The sequence below is a fragment of the Aquarana catesbeiana genome, linkage group LG08 (genome assembly GCF_042186555.1).
Source record: "Aquarana catesbeiana isolate 2022-GZ linkage group LG08, ASM4218655v1, whole genome shotgun sequence".
NCBI lineage: Eukaryota > Metazoa > Chordata > Amphibia > Anura > Ranidae > Aquarana > Aquarana catesbeiana.
The window spans coordinates 276,036,962-276,052,565 of NC_133331.1; the positions used below are offsets into that span (position 1 = coordinate 276,036,962).

Sequence of the window (15,604 nt, forward strand, 5' to 3'; positions counted from 1 at the left end):
GAATGCTCCTTACACTTGTGGTCATTGGGATGAATTACCCCCTTACAGATAGCTAAAAAGATCAATGTTGTCAGTGGGAACTTATCTGAGCGGCAGAAATTGCTTATTGCTCAAGGAACCCCTAGCAACCTCTGGAGGAACACTAGAGTTCCATGGAACCCTGATCTAATGTTACAGTGATCATCATGTAAATAGATAACAGAAGACATCCCAATAATTGGAGGTGGAACAAGTGATCTACCATGTTTATTTATTCTGTTGGCAGCTGATTCAATGACCAAATACCTAGGCACAAGTCATGTGATCTCGATCTCGAGACGTAAAGGAGGCTCAAGCCCAAAGCTTTCCAGTAGAGTGGGGAATGGTCAGAACTTTGGTTAGGTTTCTAATGCTGTCCTTTGCTGTGGAGATTATCCTTCACTTCTTGTGTGGTCACCAGAAATGGAAGTGAGAGAAAGTCTTCCCGGTAGGGACAAAGGCAGAGATAAAAACCTGACAGGGTTTCTGACTTTTCCTTTACCTATCAAACCAGTCTTTGTTAACCTTTTTACTCCAAAAGAACATTTGCAATAATTTTCAGGTCTCAGGGAACCCCTGCTAAGATTAGTCCATTGGTTGCCATTGAGAAAATGACCCTTACATTGGTTTGTGGTTGGTGGGAAGACTACTAGTGGTGAGAATGCCACCCTTACAGTCATGACTCTGGCTCTGCCAAGTGGTGTTGGACCATGCAGGAATTATCAAACCGAAGGTCAATTCGCCACAGCTCAAAGAACCCCTAGCCACCTCTGGAGGAACCCTAGGATTCCATGGAACCCTGGTTAAGAATGGCTGTATTAACCACTTACAGACCGCCCGATGCAGATTTACGGCGGCTGTTTGAAGGATATCGTTGTTATGGTAGCAGCTAGCTGCCATAACCCCGGTATCCTCGTCTTCAGTGGGTGGTCCGCTACAAGATAAAAGTGGTCTCTGTGGCGGATTCGCTGCAAGATCACTTTTATTGGAGGCGGGAGAGGGCCCCCCCCTCCCGCTGCGATCTGGTGCCCTCCGCCGCTTACCGTAGTCGGCGGAGGTGATTGCTTCCTGTCTCCTGTCAGGTATGGAGACAAGTGAGGGGAAGATGGCCCCCACCCGTCTCCATACAATTGCTGGGCGTAAGCGAGGTCAAAACGTCACTTCCGCCCAGAGCTCTTAAAGGGCCATTTTATTTAAATAATTTTTTTAAATTAAATTACAAACATTTTTTTTTTCTTTTTATTGCATTTTAGTCTAAATATGAGATCTGAGGTCTTTTTGACTCCAGATCTCATATTTAAAAGGTCCTGTCATGCTTTTTTCTATTGCAAGGGATGTTTACATTCCTTGTAATAGGAATAAAAGTGAAATTTTTTTTTTTTAAACAGTGTAAATATAAAAAATAAAAGGTAAAATAAATAATAATACATTTTTTTTTTTTTAAACGCACCCACGTCCCGAGGAGCTCGCGTGCAGAAGCGAACACATACGTGAGTAGCGCCCGCATATGAAACTGTGTTCAAACCACACGTGTGAGGTATTGCCGCGATCGGTAGAGTGAGAGCAATAATTCTAGCCCTAGACCTCCTCTGTAACTTAAAACATGCAACCTGTAGAATTTTTTGAACGTCGCCTATGGAGATTTTTAAGGGTAAAAGTTTGTCGCCATTCCACGAGCGGGCGCAATTTTGAAGCGTGACATGTTGGGTATCAATTTACTCGGCGTAACATTATCTTTCACAATATAAAAAAAAATTGGGTTAATTTTACTGTTGTCTTTAATTTTTTTATTCAAAAAAGTGATTTTTTTCCAAAAAAAGTGCGCTTGTAAGACCGCTGCGCAAATACGGTGTGAAAAAAAGTATTGCAATGACTGCCATTTTATTCTCTAGGGTGTTAGAAAAAAAATATATAATGTTTGGGGGTTCTAAGTAATTTTCTAGCAAAAAAAACTGTTTTAAACATATAAACACCAAAATCTCAAAACGAGGCTGGTCCTTAAAGGGGTTGTAAAGGTAAAAGTTTTTTCACCTTAATGCATTCTATGCATTAAGGTGAAAAAACATCAGACAATACCGCCCAGCCCCCCGTGTTACTTTCCTGACCCCTCGAAAGTCCCGCGCTCGCTCCCGACATCCTTTTTGCCGCTCAGCCTGGCCGTTGATTGCCTAGAGTGGGTGGATTGAAAACAGCGCAGCCATTGGCTCGCACTACTGTCAATCACATCCAATGACGCAGCGCCGAATGATACAGTGAGCGGCGATGGACGCATGAAAGTGTTGAGTCCTTGCAGGGGGGAGCCGAGACAGCTGCCGAGGACCAGAAGACCAGGTTCGGGGCCGCTCTGTGCAAAACGAGCTGCACAGTGGAGGTAAGTATAACATGTGTTTGTTATTTAAAAAAAAAATAGCTTTAGTGATCCTTTAAGTGGTTAAACAAACAAAAAATGGCTGTACACAGCAGACATACAACAGGAGATGATAAGAGACTGCAGCATGATACAGGCATGGTTTCAGGCTGCAGACACGCAATGGGAGATGGTTAGATACAAAAAATGTATTATAAGAGATGGTTAGGACCTTCAGACATACTACTTGTAAAGGGCTATGGCATGCTACAACTATGGTTGTGTACTGCAGATGTGCTACTGGGACTGGGGATATACCGCAGACGATGGTAAGAGACTGAAATGATACAGGTATAGTTTTTTTTCAAATGCTACTGGAAATTGCCAGAGACAGAGGACATGATATAAGTGGTTGATCACGGGGCACATGCTGCAAGAGATGGTAAGAGATTGGGGACAGGTCAAATGAGACAGTTACAACTGCACTGTTGTCACAGCTTCTTGGCGAATCTGCACTTCCCTGTTTGTGGTCCCTACATCTCCCCTAAGTAAAAGAAATAAATCGAACCCATGTAAACAACACTGTAGGCAAAATGGTGCTACAGAGAGCCCCCAATTAGAAGAGAGTGAGGGTTCCTGGCTTTCTTACAGCACATTAAATGACACAGGGAACTCTGCACCAAAAATACTAGGTGGCATTTTGTTTAGGATTGAGAGAATAACTGGGTGAGAAAACACCAACATCTGTTTGCTGGAGTCAAAATAAGTACCAAGGGGCCGAATGCAGTCCTTGGGCCACCAGTGGGGTACCATGGTAGGGGATTGACTGTTGTATCCTTTTTATATAAAATAAAATGGAGAATCCCAAGGTAGCTACACCCCTCAATAGGTAATAAAAATAAGAAAAAATGCAACAGTTTATGGCGCAAAGAAACTGAGAAGTGATGGGGAGAGAAATGGGAAGGAGAGGAGAGGGGGAATCTTCTGGATAAGTTCATTATTCAAAGTCGGATATTATATAGTCACTCCTGAATAGCTGCAGCTCCTCTGAATCAGAGTATTGGATAGGTCCTCTGTGCTCATGTACTGAAAAGAGAAGAACAGAGGGCACCACCATCTAAGTGTAGATGCTTATTAGATCATAAAATTAAAAAACTTATGTGGTGCCCTCTGTCTTTTTCTTCTCTTTTCAATAAAAGCTTAGAAAATGGATGGCTTTACCATCGTGGTGGTGACTCTACACTCTGATATCGTTTGTTGTAAGCAGAATAAGAACTAGTGTCAAATATTTTGAGAGCCTGCTGGTTCACCTTACAAGCCACCCAACTGTTCGAGTCATCATCCCCAGTGCTTTCTGTCACTTTTTCAGCACCGTGAGTCCTCGCATGCCTGTTGAGGTGGCCCTTATGGCCGAACCGTTTCCCACACACCAGACAAGAAAAGGGCTTCTCTCCGGTGTGAATACGTTGATGGACAATAAGGTTCGAATTGTTGGTGAAGCATTTCCCACAGACAGGGCAGCCAAAAAGTTTTTCACCAGTGTGAATGCGCTGGTGGATGAGCAGGCTTGACTTGTAGAAGAACAGTTTTCCGCACTGAGGGCAGGCTACCTTATTCCCATTGTGGACTGTTTGGTGCCTGACTAAGCCAAAGCTAGAAGTGAAACTTTTCTTGCATACGGAGCAGACGTAGCTAGTCTGTGAGAGTAGGGAGGTTTGGTGGACCAAAGGAGTCGTTTTTTCACAGTAGGTTTTGTTGTAATCACGTCCGTTGGCTATAGACAACTTTTTGCTCCTTGTCTGGCTATGATTTTTACTTCTGTCATTCAGACTCTCTTGAACTAAGGCATAATGAGTGTCTGAATATTCTATAGGAGTATGATCATCATAGCTTTCTTTATCAGAGAAAGCTTCTTCCTTTGTAAGATTGAACTGATCTGTGTTTGGACAAGATCTTGGTGCATGACTTATGGCTGTGCATTGTGTTGGCGAAAACTCTGTATTTATATAATGTCTTGGAGAAGCATCTACAGTTGTACATTCTCTTGCTATAAGATTTGGGGTCCTACCAGGATTAAAAGTGGCACATTGTTTTGGCTTGAATTCCATGGTTGTACATGGTCTTTGCAAACAATCTGTAGGTGTAGAACATACGCCATGGGAGGCAGATTCCATCCCAACCATATCAGATCTGTATTGTTCAGCACCTGCGGGGTCATAATCATCAATAGGTCCTATGGAAAATAAACCTGGTTCCTCTTTAATACCATTGGACACACACTGTGTATAATATGTGGCTGTACAGTGATCAGGTAGAGAAACTGTCTGTCCTTCTTCACCACATGACACAGGTTCCTCCTTTATAATGTGAGGGGTGCACTGTGGATGATCAGTTGAAGCATAAATATCTGTGTAACAAGATGTCAAGTATGACCCAAAGTCTTCATTGACTCCAGATGGAACCTTGGTTTCTATGTATTCTGTAGGTTCAAAGACGTCGGAGGTCAGGAGGTCAGCATTGGTGGCAGAGGAGGACTCTGATTTAATTTTTTTAGATACTGGTTGTGTCTGGGCACACCTATCAATGTTCTTATGGGACAAATGTTCAATCGTGCATGGGTCAGACAGGCTTCTAATTGCTGGAGAGTTATCATCAGTACTACAAGCAGCAGAAGCTGCCTTCAATGGAGATGCACATTGTGACCACTCATGATTTAACAATGTTGACATTTTTTCACCAATGGCAGGTCTTGCTTTGGCCTTTCTTACCCACTTCAGCTTCCGTTTTCTTGGCCATTTCTTCCTACAGCTTTTTAGGCTGGTTTTATTGGGCGGAGGAGTTGTATTACTGTTTACATTAGACGATATCAAGGGCAGTGTATGACTCTCTACTTCACAATCCTTCAGGTTCAAGTCTGTGAGAACGAAAAATGGAAAATTGTATCAAATACCATAATTTTCCTTTCCTGGCACCAATCCAGGGCAGCATACATGTGGTAGTAGTAGCCCTGCCTACTACATGTATGCTGCCATGTTGGCACCAGGGAAATGGAAAATTATATCAAAACTGTAATTTGCTTTTCCTGGTGCCAATCCATGGCAGCATTCATGGCTACTACTAACGCATATATGCTGCCATGGATTGGCACCAAATAATTGGCACAATATTATGTCAAAGAATTACAGCTGGGTGTAGAAACCTCTCCTTAGTGTACATTTATAAATACTGTATATTTATATCTATCTATAGAATTTGCAAAGTTTTTCATAAAGTAAGATTCACAACCCCTTCTAGACTGCCTAGAGCAGGGTAACACCACCATTGACTTGAGGGAGTAGAATGGAGAGCCAACAACTCGTTTTTACGAATAAATGACTTTATTATGATGGGCAGAGTGTACAAATGACAGCAGCTTACGCGCTTTGGCAATAAGCCTTAGTCATAGCCATGATGGCTATGACTAATGCCCCGTACACACGATCAGAAATTCCGCCAGCAAAAGTCGGATGTGAGCTTTTGGTCAGAAATTCGGACTGTGTGTATGCTCCATCGGACTTTTGCTGGCAGAACTCCAGCCAGCAAAAGATTGAGAGCAGGTTCTCTACTTTTCGATTGATAAAAGTTCCCATCCGAAAATGCGTTCGTCTGTATGCAATTCGGACGCGCAAAAAAATCACGCATGCTCGGAAACAATTCGACGCATGCTCGGAAGCATTGAACTTAATTTTCTTGGCTCATCGTAGTGTTGTACGTCACCACGTTCTTGACGGTTGAAAGTTCAGAGAACTTTTGTGTGACCGTGTGTATGCAAGGCAAGCTTGAGCGGAATTCTGTTGGAAAAACCATCCAAGTTTTTTATGACGGAAATTCCACTCGTGTGTACGCGGCATAAATCTTATTGCCGAAAGGCGTAAACTGCTGTAATTTGTACACTACCCGTCATAACAAAGTCATTTATTTGGAAGAACAAGTTTCCGGCTCTCCATTCTACCCTCTCAGGTTATGCCTTGGTGCTAGGAGGCCACCATAAGCTAGAGTTTTGTCTACCTCCTAGGGGAACTTATCTGGGCATTGCTTCCTCCTCTTCTAACACCACCATTTAGTCCTGCAATTTTCTGTGTTCCCTCCCTGGTGCCTACATGATCACCATACAATTAATAGGCCACAATGGTGACCTCCTCTTCCCACAATCTGTCCAAACCAATCCCCTTTCCAAACCCAAGCAACTTGAATCATGTTATATTGACAGCAATGCGCAATACATAATTGGCTTATGTGTCAGAACCTCCTAATTTTTGTCTGAGATGAGGTGTTCCCGCCCAACTTTATGTGTTCCAGCTTCCAGCATGGATGGTGGAAACACCTAATAATTGGTACAGCAGGCACGCAGACTCTGTAACTCAGGCCAGAGATCTCGCCAGTAGCATCCCAAGAGAAAGAAATTGCCAATTCGTTTACCTCTCCAGCATCTCCTCAAAACAATATTATGAGTTTGGGTTGAATGACCTTTAAGTCAGTCTGAGGCAGACCTTGCACTCCTAATTTTTTTTTTAAATAGGCTTTGGATGAATTCTCAGCTGGACCAAAGGGTGGGGTTTTTATATTCTCCTGGTGTTTGACCCTAATATAAACCAAACATCACTTACTGGGAGTTGTCTTACCTTTTATTTTGGGAAGTGGCTGGTTCCCCATCATGACGTCCTTGTAGAGATCCTTGTGTCCTTCTATATACTCCCACTCCTCCATGGAGAAATAGACAGTGACATCCTGACACCTTATAGGGACCTGACACAAACAATGATACAGTCATCATCCAGACACATCCCTTGTCTGTTACTTGACAATTGAAAATGAAATAAAAAGTAGCGCATAAATGGTGCCAAAAGTCTTCAATCAAGAAAACAACTGAAAAAAACAAATGTCCACAAATGATAAACATAACAGTGAAAAAACTTGTAAGTCTCTTAATATAGGTGAATAAAATCCTGTCGGTGAGTGGGAAACAAATGACATGGAATGTCCCACTGAAAACCATGCGTGGATGCAGGGAGACAGAAGTTAAAACGCAGGTGAATCAACAAATCATCCCCAAGTTGTATCTCTCAACAACATGCGACTTGGTAAAGGTGGTGTGTAAGAAACTCTTACCAGATATGATGGACTCCCTTGTCAGCGACAGGGAGTCACTCGAGCGGGTTGCCTCTCAGGGCCAGTGAACAGACATCACAGCTCTGCGAACCCTCTGGGTCAAACTCTGCGCGGATCTCCCGGGGTCGCCAGGTGGGTCCTCCCAAAGGATGGCCAAGGTGCGGATCAGAGGGAACAATGCGTCACGTGCAAAGGCTGGAGTGAAGGCTGGTTGAATCTCTCAGTAAGTATGTGGAGAAAAAATAAACAAGCTCCACATAGTGTAGATGAGCAAAAATAGGATTTTTATTGCTAAAAACGCCAGGTAGACGATCCATTGATCGAAAAGCTTCGGGCGCTTCCAGCATCCTCCTTGTTGCCCATTTTCGATTTTTTACTTTGTGATCACATTTTATTGTTACCTGGCGTTTTTAGCAATAAAAATCCTATTTTTGCTCATCTACACTATGTGGAGCTTGTTTATTTTTTCTCCACATACTTACTGAGAGATTCAACCAGCCTTCACTCCAGCCTTTGCACGTGACGCATTGTTCCCTCTGATCCGCACCTTGGCCATCCTTTGGGAGGACCCACCTGGCGACCCCGGGAGATCCGCGCAGAGTTTGACCCAGAGGGTTCGCAGAGCTGTGATGTCTGTTCACTGGCCCTGAGAGGCAACCCGCTCGAGTGACTCCCTGTCGCTGACAAGGGAGTCCATCATATCTGGTAAGAGTTTCTTACACACCACCTTTACCAAGTCGCATGTTGTTGAGAGATACAACTTGGGGATGATTTGTTGATTCACCTGCGTTTTAACTTCTGTCTCCCTGCATCCACGCATGGTTTTCAGTGGGACATTCCATGTCATTTGTTTCCCACTCACCGACAGGATTTTATTCACCTATATTGAGAGACTTACAAGTTTTTTCACTGTTATGTTTATCATTTGTGGACATTTGTTTTTTTCAGTTGTTTTCTTGATTGAAGACTTTTGGCACCATTTATGCGCTACTTTTTATTTCATTTTCACATGTTTCTTTGGTTGTTGTCACCTTGTAAGTAGCTGCTCCGCACCATATTTTCTTTCAATTTAGCGCAGTGTACACTTTTATTATATTTGCACTTGTTACTTGACAATGCCCCAGAATTCCCGGTAGCACTCACCTCTCCTGTCAGCAGCTCAATGATCTTCTGGGTGACTTCTAGAATCTTCTGGTCTTTGTTATTCTTAGTTATCAGGGAGGGAGATGGAAGCTCAATGATAGGACTGTGACTTCTGCCCCATCGTCCTGACACACGGGAACTCATGCTTCTTGTGATATGCACATCAGATTTTCTCAAAGGTACATAATCCTGTATATACAAATGTGTATACATGTTTCCGTGGTTAAAACATATAACATTGTAACATTGTTAAAGTAACAAAATCTGAACACAGCCGTGTCTACAAAGGATTTCTAACAGCTGTATTTGATTATGTGATGTCATGTGACCTCCCAGAATCCTCCTCACCTCTCCGGTCAAGTCTGTATTTTATTAATAGAGATAAGAGTGATGTCATGTGACCTCCCAGAATCCTCCTCATCTCTCCGGTCAAGTCTGTATTTTATTAATAGAGATAAGAGTGATTTCATGTGACCTCCCAGAATCCTCCTCACCTCTCTGGTCAGGTCTGTGTTTTATTAATAGAGATAAGAGTGATGTCATGTGACCTCCCAGAATTCTCCTCACCTCTCCGGTCAGGTCTGTATTTTATCAATAGAGAGAAAAGTGATGTCATGTGACCTCCCAGAATCCTCCTCACCCCTCCGGTCAGGTCTGTTTTATTAATAGAGAGAAGAATGATGTCATGTGACCTCCCAGAATCCTCCTCACCTCTCCGGTCAGGTCTGTGTTTTATTAACCGCTTGCCGACCATCGCACGCCGATTTACGTCAGCAGAATAGCACTGGTGGGCAAAAGGGCGTACAGGTACATCCCCTTTAAGAAGCAGCGCTGCGGGCGCGCGTGCCCGCCGCGTTCTCTGTGACCGCGGGTCCCGCGGACTCGATGCCCGCGATCATGTCACGGAGAAGTAGAGCGGGGAGATGCTTTTGTAAACAAAGCATTTCCCCGTTCTGCCTTGTGTCATGACAGAGATCACTTCTCTCTGTCATTGAGAGCAGTGATCGCTGTCATGTGACTTGAAGCCCATCCCCCCCACACAGTTAGAATCACTGCCTAGGACACACTTAACACCTTCATCGCCCCCTAGTGGTTAACCCCTTCACTGCCAATGTCATTTACAAAGTAATCAATGCATTTTTATAGAACTGATCGCTGTATAAATGACAATTGTCCCAAAATAGTGTCAAAAATGTTTAATGTGTCCGCCATAATGTCGCAGTCGCAGATCGCCAGATCGCCACCATTACTAATAACAAAAATGTAATAATAAAAATGCCATAAAACTATCCCATATTTTGTAGACGCTATAACTTTTGTGCAAACCAATCAATATACGCTTATTGTGATTTTTTTTACCAAAAATATGTAGAAGAATACATATCAGCCTAAACTGAGGGAAAAAAATGTTTTTTTATATATTTTTGGGGGATATTTATTATAGCAAAAAGTAAAAAATAATGCGTTTTTTTTCGAAATTGTCGCTCTTTTTTTGTTTATAGCACAAGAAAGAAAAACTCCAGAGATGATCAAATACCACCAAAAGAAAGCTCTATTTGTGGCAAAAAAAGGACGTCAATTTTGCTTGGGTGCAACGTTGCACGACTGTGCAATTGTCAGTTAAAGCGACGCAGTGCCGAAACGCAAAAAGTGCTCTGGTTAGGAAGGGGGTAAATACTTCCAGGACTGAAGCGGTTAATAGCGTGAGATATGAGTGATGTCATGTGACCTCCCAGAATCCTCCTCACCCCTCCGGTCAGGTCTGTGTTTTGAAAACTATATTTACCTTCTACCTAAAATATAGAAGTAAATAGTGGCGCTGATATTAAAGTATTGTAAATCATAACAATCAATGCTATAACATAAAAAAAAAATAAAGTACAATAACATCCTGTGACAAGTGAAGGTCACTATATCAAAAGTGACAAAAATTAAAGTCCATAAAACAGTCTAGATTTTGACTCTGTGACTTCAAACGTATGTTTCTAAAATAGTTGTATTATTCCAAGTCTTTCACCACACCGCATGTGAAAGTCCTTCCGCTCCCCTTAAGAAACGCACTCACCGAATTCAGGTGCCTTGCACTCTTCTCATGCTTGGCATATACACTTTTACCCTCGAAGGGTTAAAACATCTCACCGCTATCCAAACCGTGGATAGGGTAAAAGATCTCTCCACATGAAAATAAAATAAGTGCTGCAATAGTGTAATAACGTTTAAAACAATTTAATGAATAAAAACAAATCTCCAACTATTGTACTCACATAGTTCCAAATAAAGCAAGCATAAACAAATCCTCCTGTTACTAGCAAGTGATGGCGTATTGTGGTCACAGCGGACCCGCGGTGTTCAACCTGTATATCACCCACACTGACTCATCAGACTCGGATCCGAGGGTAAATACAGTTTTCAATTTGATTTATTTAAAGTGGCAGCTTTAACAAAATCTCTAATCTTTCCTGTTGGCGCAGTGGTGGGACTTCAAGTTGTATTAATAGCGATAAGAGTGATGTCATGTGACCTCCCAGAATCCTCCTCACCTCTCCGGTCAGGTCTGTGTTATTAATAGAGATAAGAGTGATGTCATGGGACCTCCCAGAATCCTCCTCACCTCTCTGGTTAGCTCTATGTTTTAATAATAGAGATAAGCGATGTCATGTGACATCCCAGAATCCTCCTCACCTCTCCTGTCAGGTCTGTGTTTTATTATTAGAGATAAGAGTGATGTCATGTGACCTCCCAGAATCCTCCTCACCTCTCCGGTCAGGTCTGTGTTTTATTATTAGAGATAAGAGTGATGTCATGTGACCTCCCAGAATCCTCTTCACCTCTCCGGTCAGCTCTGTGTTTTATTATTAGAGATAAGAGTGATGTCATGTGACCTCCCAGAATCCTCCTCACCTCTCCGGTCAGGTCTGTGTTTTATTAATAGAGATACGAGTGATGTCATGTGACCTCCCAGAATCCTCCTCACCTCTCCGGTCAATAGATAGATGATCTCCAGTGTGAGGTTTAATATTTCCTTGGTCATGTGACTCCTGTCTTTCTCCATCCTTAGATGATGTCGGCAATGTTGGGGCCCCGTATACCAATGACACCATGTAGCTGATGCACAATTTACTGGTATGAAATAAACACACAGAAAAAAAAAATTAGTTCAGGTACAAAATGAAAAAACATTAGAGGTGAAAAAATAAACAATTTCCCAAATGCAAGATAAAAAAAAAATGTAACTTGTAACAACTGTAATAACATTCCTCAGTAAAAGGAAAACAACTGAAAGCAAAGAATAAAACAATGATCCCAGAACCCTCCCCACCTCAGTAAGTACTGCTACTAAGCTAAAGTCACTGATTCTGAAAGCTTGGAAAATGGATGTGACGGGATTGCAGCTCTTGTCACATGTTTGTGTTGCCCATTGTTTGTAATGCTCCAGTGTGTGTAGAAGTTGCTGTAAAGAAAGAGTGGATCTGGAATGAGGGAACACGCTAGATTTAGCCAAACAAAGAATAAAATAAAATAATTTTCTGATCTGCGGCATGGACCACGCAACAATCCTATGACGGTGCAGCTGCTATCAGTAAGATGTAAAAAACACCCGCAAGGTAAATAATAAAAACCTAGACAGCGATATCACCAAAAGATTTTCAAATAGTCAGGTCAGGTTCTGTTTTATTATTAGAGATATGAGTGATGTCATGTGACCTCCCAGAATCCTCCTCACCTCTCCAGTCAGCTCTGTGTTTTATAAATAGAGATAAGAGTGATGTCATGTGACCTCCCAGAATCCTCCTCACCTCTCCAGTCAGCTCTGTGTTTTATTAATAGAGATAAGAGTGATGTCATGTGACCTCCCAGAATCCTCCTCACCTCTCTGGTCAGCACATTGGCTTCCAGTGACATGAGAGCCGGGGGTGGGGCCGAGTCCTAGTGTCTGTGTCAACGGACACAGGACTCGGGAGCGCGCCCCCATGGAATGCGGCTCTCCATGGGGGCAATGGATGAGGAGGAGGAGCTAGGAACACCACTGGGGGACCCCAGAAAAGGAGGGTCGGGGCTGCTCTGTGCACAAACCCTTGCACAGAGGAGGTAAGTATGACATTTTTGTTATTTATTTTTTTTAAACAAACCTTTACAATAACTTTAAGCCAATATGAATTACTACTATATAAAGTGTCCAGTGCAGAAACAAGTAAAAAGTCCCACCATCCACAGATTCATCCATCATACATGTGTCCTCCAACACCAGTCAGTCTAAATCACTCACCGGAAATAATTGTTGGTAATTCGGCACACCAACAAAAAAAACATTCAAACAACTTGACATGGGAACGTCACTTTTTGGAAAGATTGTTGCCTCCCGAAGAGCCTTGCAGCATTATTTTGGCAATCTCAGTCAATACTCAGATCACAAGAGAACCCAACGAGAAAGATAGGAAGAGAGCTCCATAGCATAAAAACATCACCCATACACGTACAAGGGGACCCAACCAGAAAGAAAGGAAGAGAGCTCAATTGCATAAAAACATCACGCCATACACTTACATACCAATGTGCCACAACCCACTCTGGATAAAACTGCAATATTTCTTTAACCAAACTAGCTCCTGCAGCACCTCTTCGCTGTGAGCTAAGACTCAACGTCACATCTAAAGCTCCACCCTACGTGTTTCGTCTTCCAGGAGCATCTCCTCATCATATTTCCTCCCCCACTTGCCTCTTCTCCTGACTTCTCTGCCAAGATCGATAGCACAACTATCAACCCGTCCCCGCATGCCAGGGAGCTAGGTGTAATCCTGGACTCTGAACTACCCTTTCAGCCCCACATCCAATCAATGTCCAAATCTTGCCACCTCAACCTATGTAACATCTCCAAAACACACCCTTCCTAACCCATGACACTACAAAGCCTTTAATTCACTCCCTGGTCATCTCCCGCCTCGACTACTGCAACTCCCTCCTCATTGAGTCACCTTTACATAGATTATCCCCCCTTCAGTCTCAGACTGATCCACCTTACCAGCCATTCAGTGTCTGCTACCCCTCTCTGCCAGTCCCTTCATTGACTTCTGCTCACCCAATGGATTCAATGCAAGATACTAACAACAACTTACGAAGCCATCCACAACTCGGCCCCCAGCTAAGTCACTAACCTGGCCTCTAAATACCAACCTACTCGTTCTCTTTATTTCTCCCAAGACCTTCTGCTCTCTAGTTCCCTCATCACCTCCTCCCATGCTTGCCTCCAGGACTTTTTCCGAGCCTCTCCCATCCTAAGGAACTCCCCACCCCAATCTGTCCAACTGTCTCCTACTCTATTCACTTTTAGGGGAGCCCTAAAAAACTCATCACTTCAGAGAAGCCTATCCAGCCTCCACCTAACAACGACTTTTATTTTCTCTATCAGCTCATCCCCAACAGCCATTACATTTTGTATCGCTTGACCCTTCCGCATAGATTGTAAGTTCTAACGAGCAGGGCTCACTGATTCCTCCTGTATTGAACTGTATCTGTACTGTCTGCTCTCATTTTGCAAACTGTTGGTGCTATAAATCCTGTATAATAATAATAACTGCAAAAAAGGTAGTAAACGCACATCGATCATCAGGTCAGTGCTGCTGCATTTAATACTTTTTTGCAAAAATGTGGACTGTGCCTTTAATTCTGGTCCCCAGGGAAGCACATATCTTTGGTCCTGGTCTGTTCACCTGGGTAAGTAGAACAGCACACCCAGTACTTCCAGGTATAGGGAGCATGTGACTCACTCCCCTTGTGCTCTCATGACAGCACCAGTGAGTGGTGATTGGCTGCCCAGGAGTCCATTGCTGTCACATGAGGGCAGGGAGGGTTACAAACCCAACTTGGAACCTACACAAGGCCTTCTTTTCTCGCCGACTGAAGGAAAAGGTGAGCTGCTGGGACCACCATGAAGTGAGGCTGTTGCTACACCAGGCATGGGTTCATTTTATGGCAATAGGGGACAAAAACCTAGAACAGCCAATCACAACTCTGCTCTTATTCCTCTGACTCCAACAAAATAAAACCTGATTGGTTTCTGCACATTATTCCTCTAAGCATAACCCTGTTGGTGTCATTACAGATGGAGTCAGTGGGAAATGAACATTAACAGCATCCTTCATTCTATAAACACGTCAAGTATCTCCATCATCCTGCACCGTCCATTCATCACTAACCTGCAGCTGTTTCCCCCAAGCCTTGGCTCTTCTCTTTAGCAGGCTGGCCGGAAGTCGCTCGCCGGAAGTGCAGAGCTTGCGTTTCACGGCCGCTGCTTCCGTGGCTGTGCGTTCCAAGCCTCCTTATCGCAGCCGAGTTCCCGTGCGGAGATTGGAGACCCGCGGTGTCACGTGCTCAGCCGCCCTGGAGGACTCTGGGAGTTGTAGTTTGTAGCGGCTGCTGGTTCTACCCTAGTTCAGGGGTTTTCAGTTCATAGGAAAGAAGGAGGGTTGGCCTAAGAGGTGAAATGTGTGGGGTCCTATTTGCAGATTGCATGAGAAAGGAGTGAGGTGCTTTGGGTTGTAGCTATGGTTACCACCTCATCCCTTTAAACCCGAACACATATTAATTACACAGGTTCTGTGGCTGATTAAGGTGGTAATTAAAGTCACTTGGTGCCTTATCTGCATTTAATTAGCCTCAAAACCTGTGTAATTACTATGTGTTCAGGTTTAAAGGGATGAGGTGGCAACTCTAGTTGTAGCCTAGTTCTATAAGGGTCTTATTCTGGGTGGAAGTTTAGTTCTTTGGGGGATACATCACTAAGCAAGTTACTTGTAAGGCCTCACCCATCTGGGCATGAAGGTGTCAAATCCCAGACACTTTCTGATGCCTGCGGAGCCGCCCGTGCCGCATACATCCACCAATATAAGTGAATGGCTGCTGTACGCAGCTCTGCATGGGTAAACGCAGACAGTTTCTTCACTGGCATTT

At 43.4% G+C, this 15,604-nt stretch overlaps 1 protein-coding gene across 1 annotated transcript; it reads right to left on the reverse strand.

The window, feature by feature from the left end:
• Positions 1–217: 217 nt before the first annotated feature.
• On the reverse strand, positions 218–14,970 carry LOC141106509 (uncharacterized). The gene is made up of 5 exons (XM_073597329.1): positions 14,851–14,970; positions 11,631–11,776; positions 8,657–8,845; positions 7,027–7,150; positions 218–5,279 (listed from the first exon to the last, which is right to left on the reverse strand). Exons 2-5 carry the CDS (start codon positions 11,706–11,708, stop codon positions 3,583–3,585), a joined length of 2,088 nt encoding a protein of 695 aa, XP_073453430.1. The 5' UTR covers positions 11,709–11,776; positions 14,851–14,970; the 3' UTR covers positions 218–3,582.
• Between the last annotated feature and the right edge of the window lie 634 nt (positions 14,971–15,604).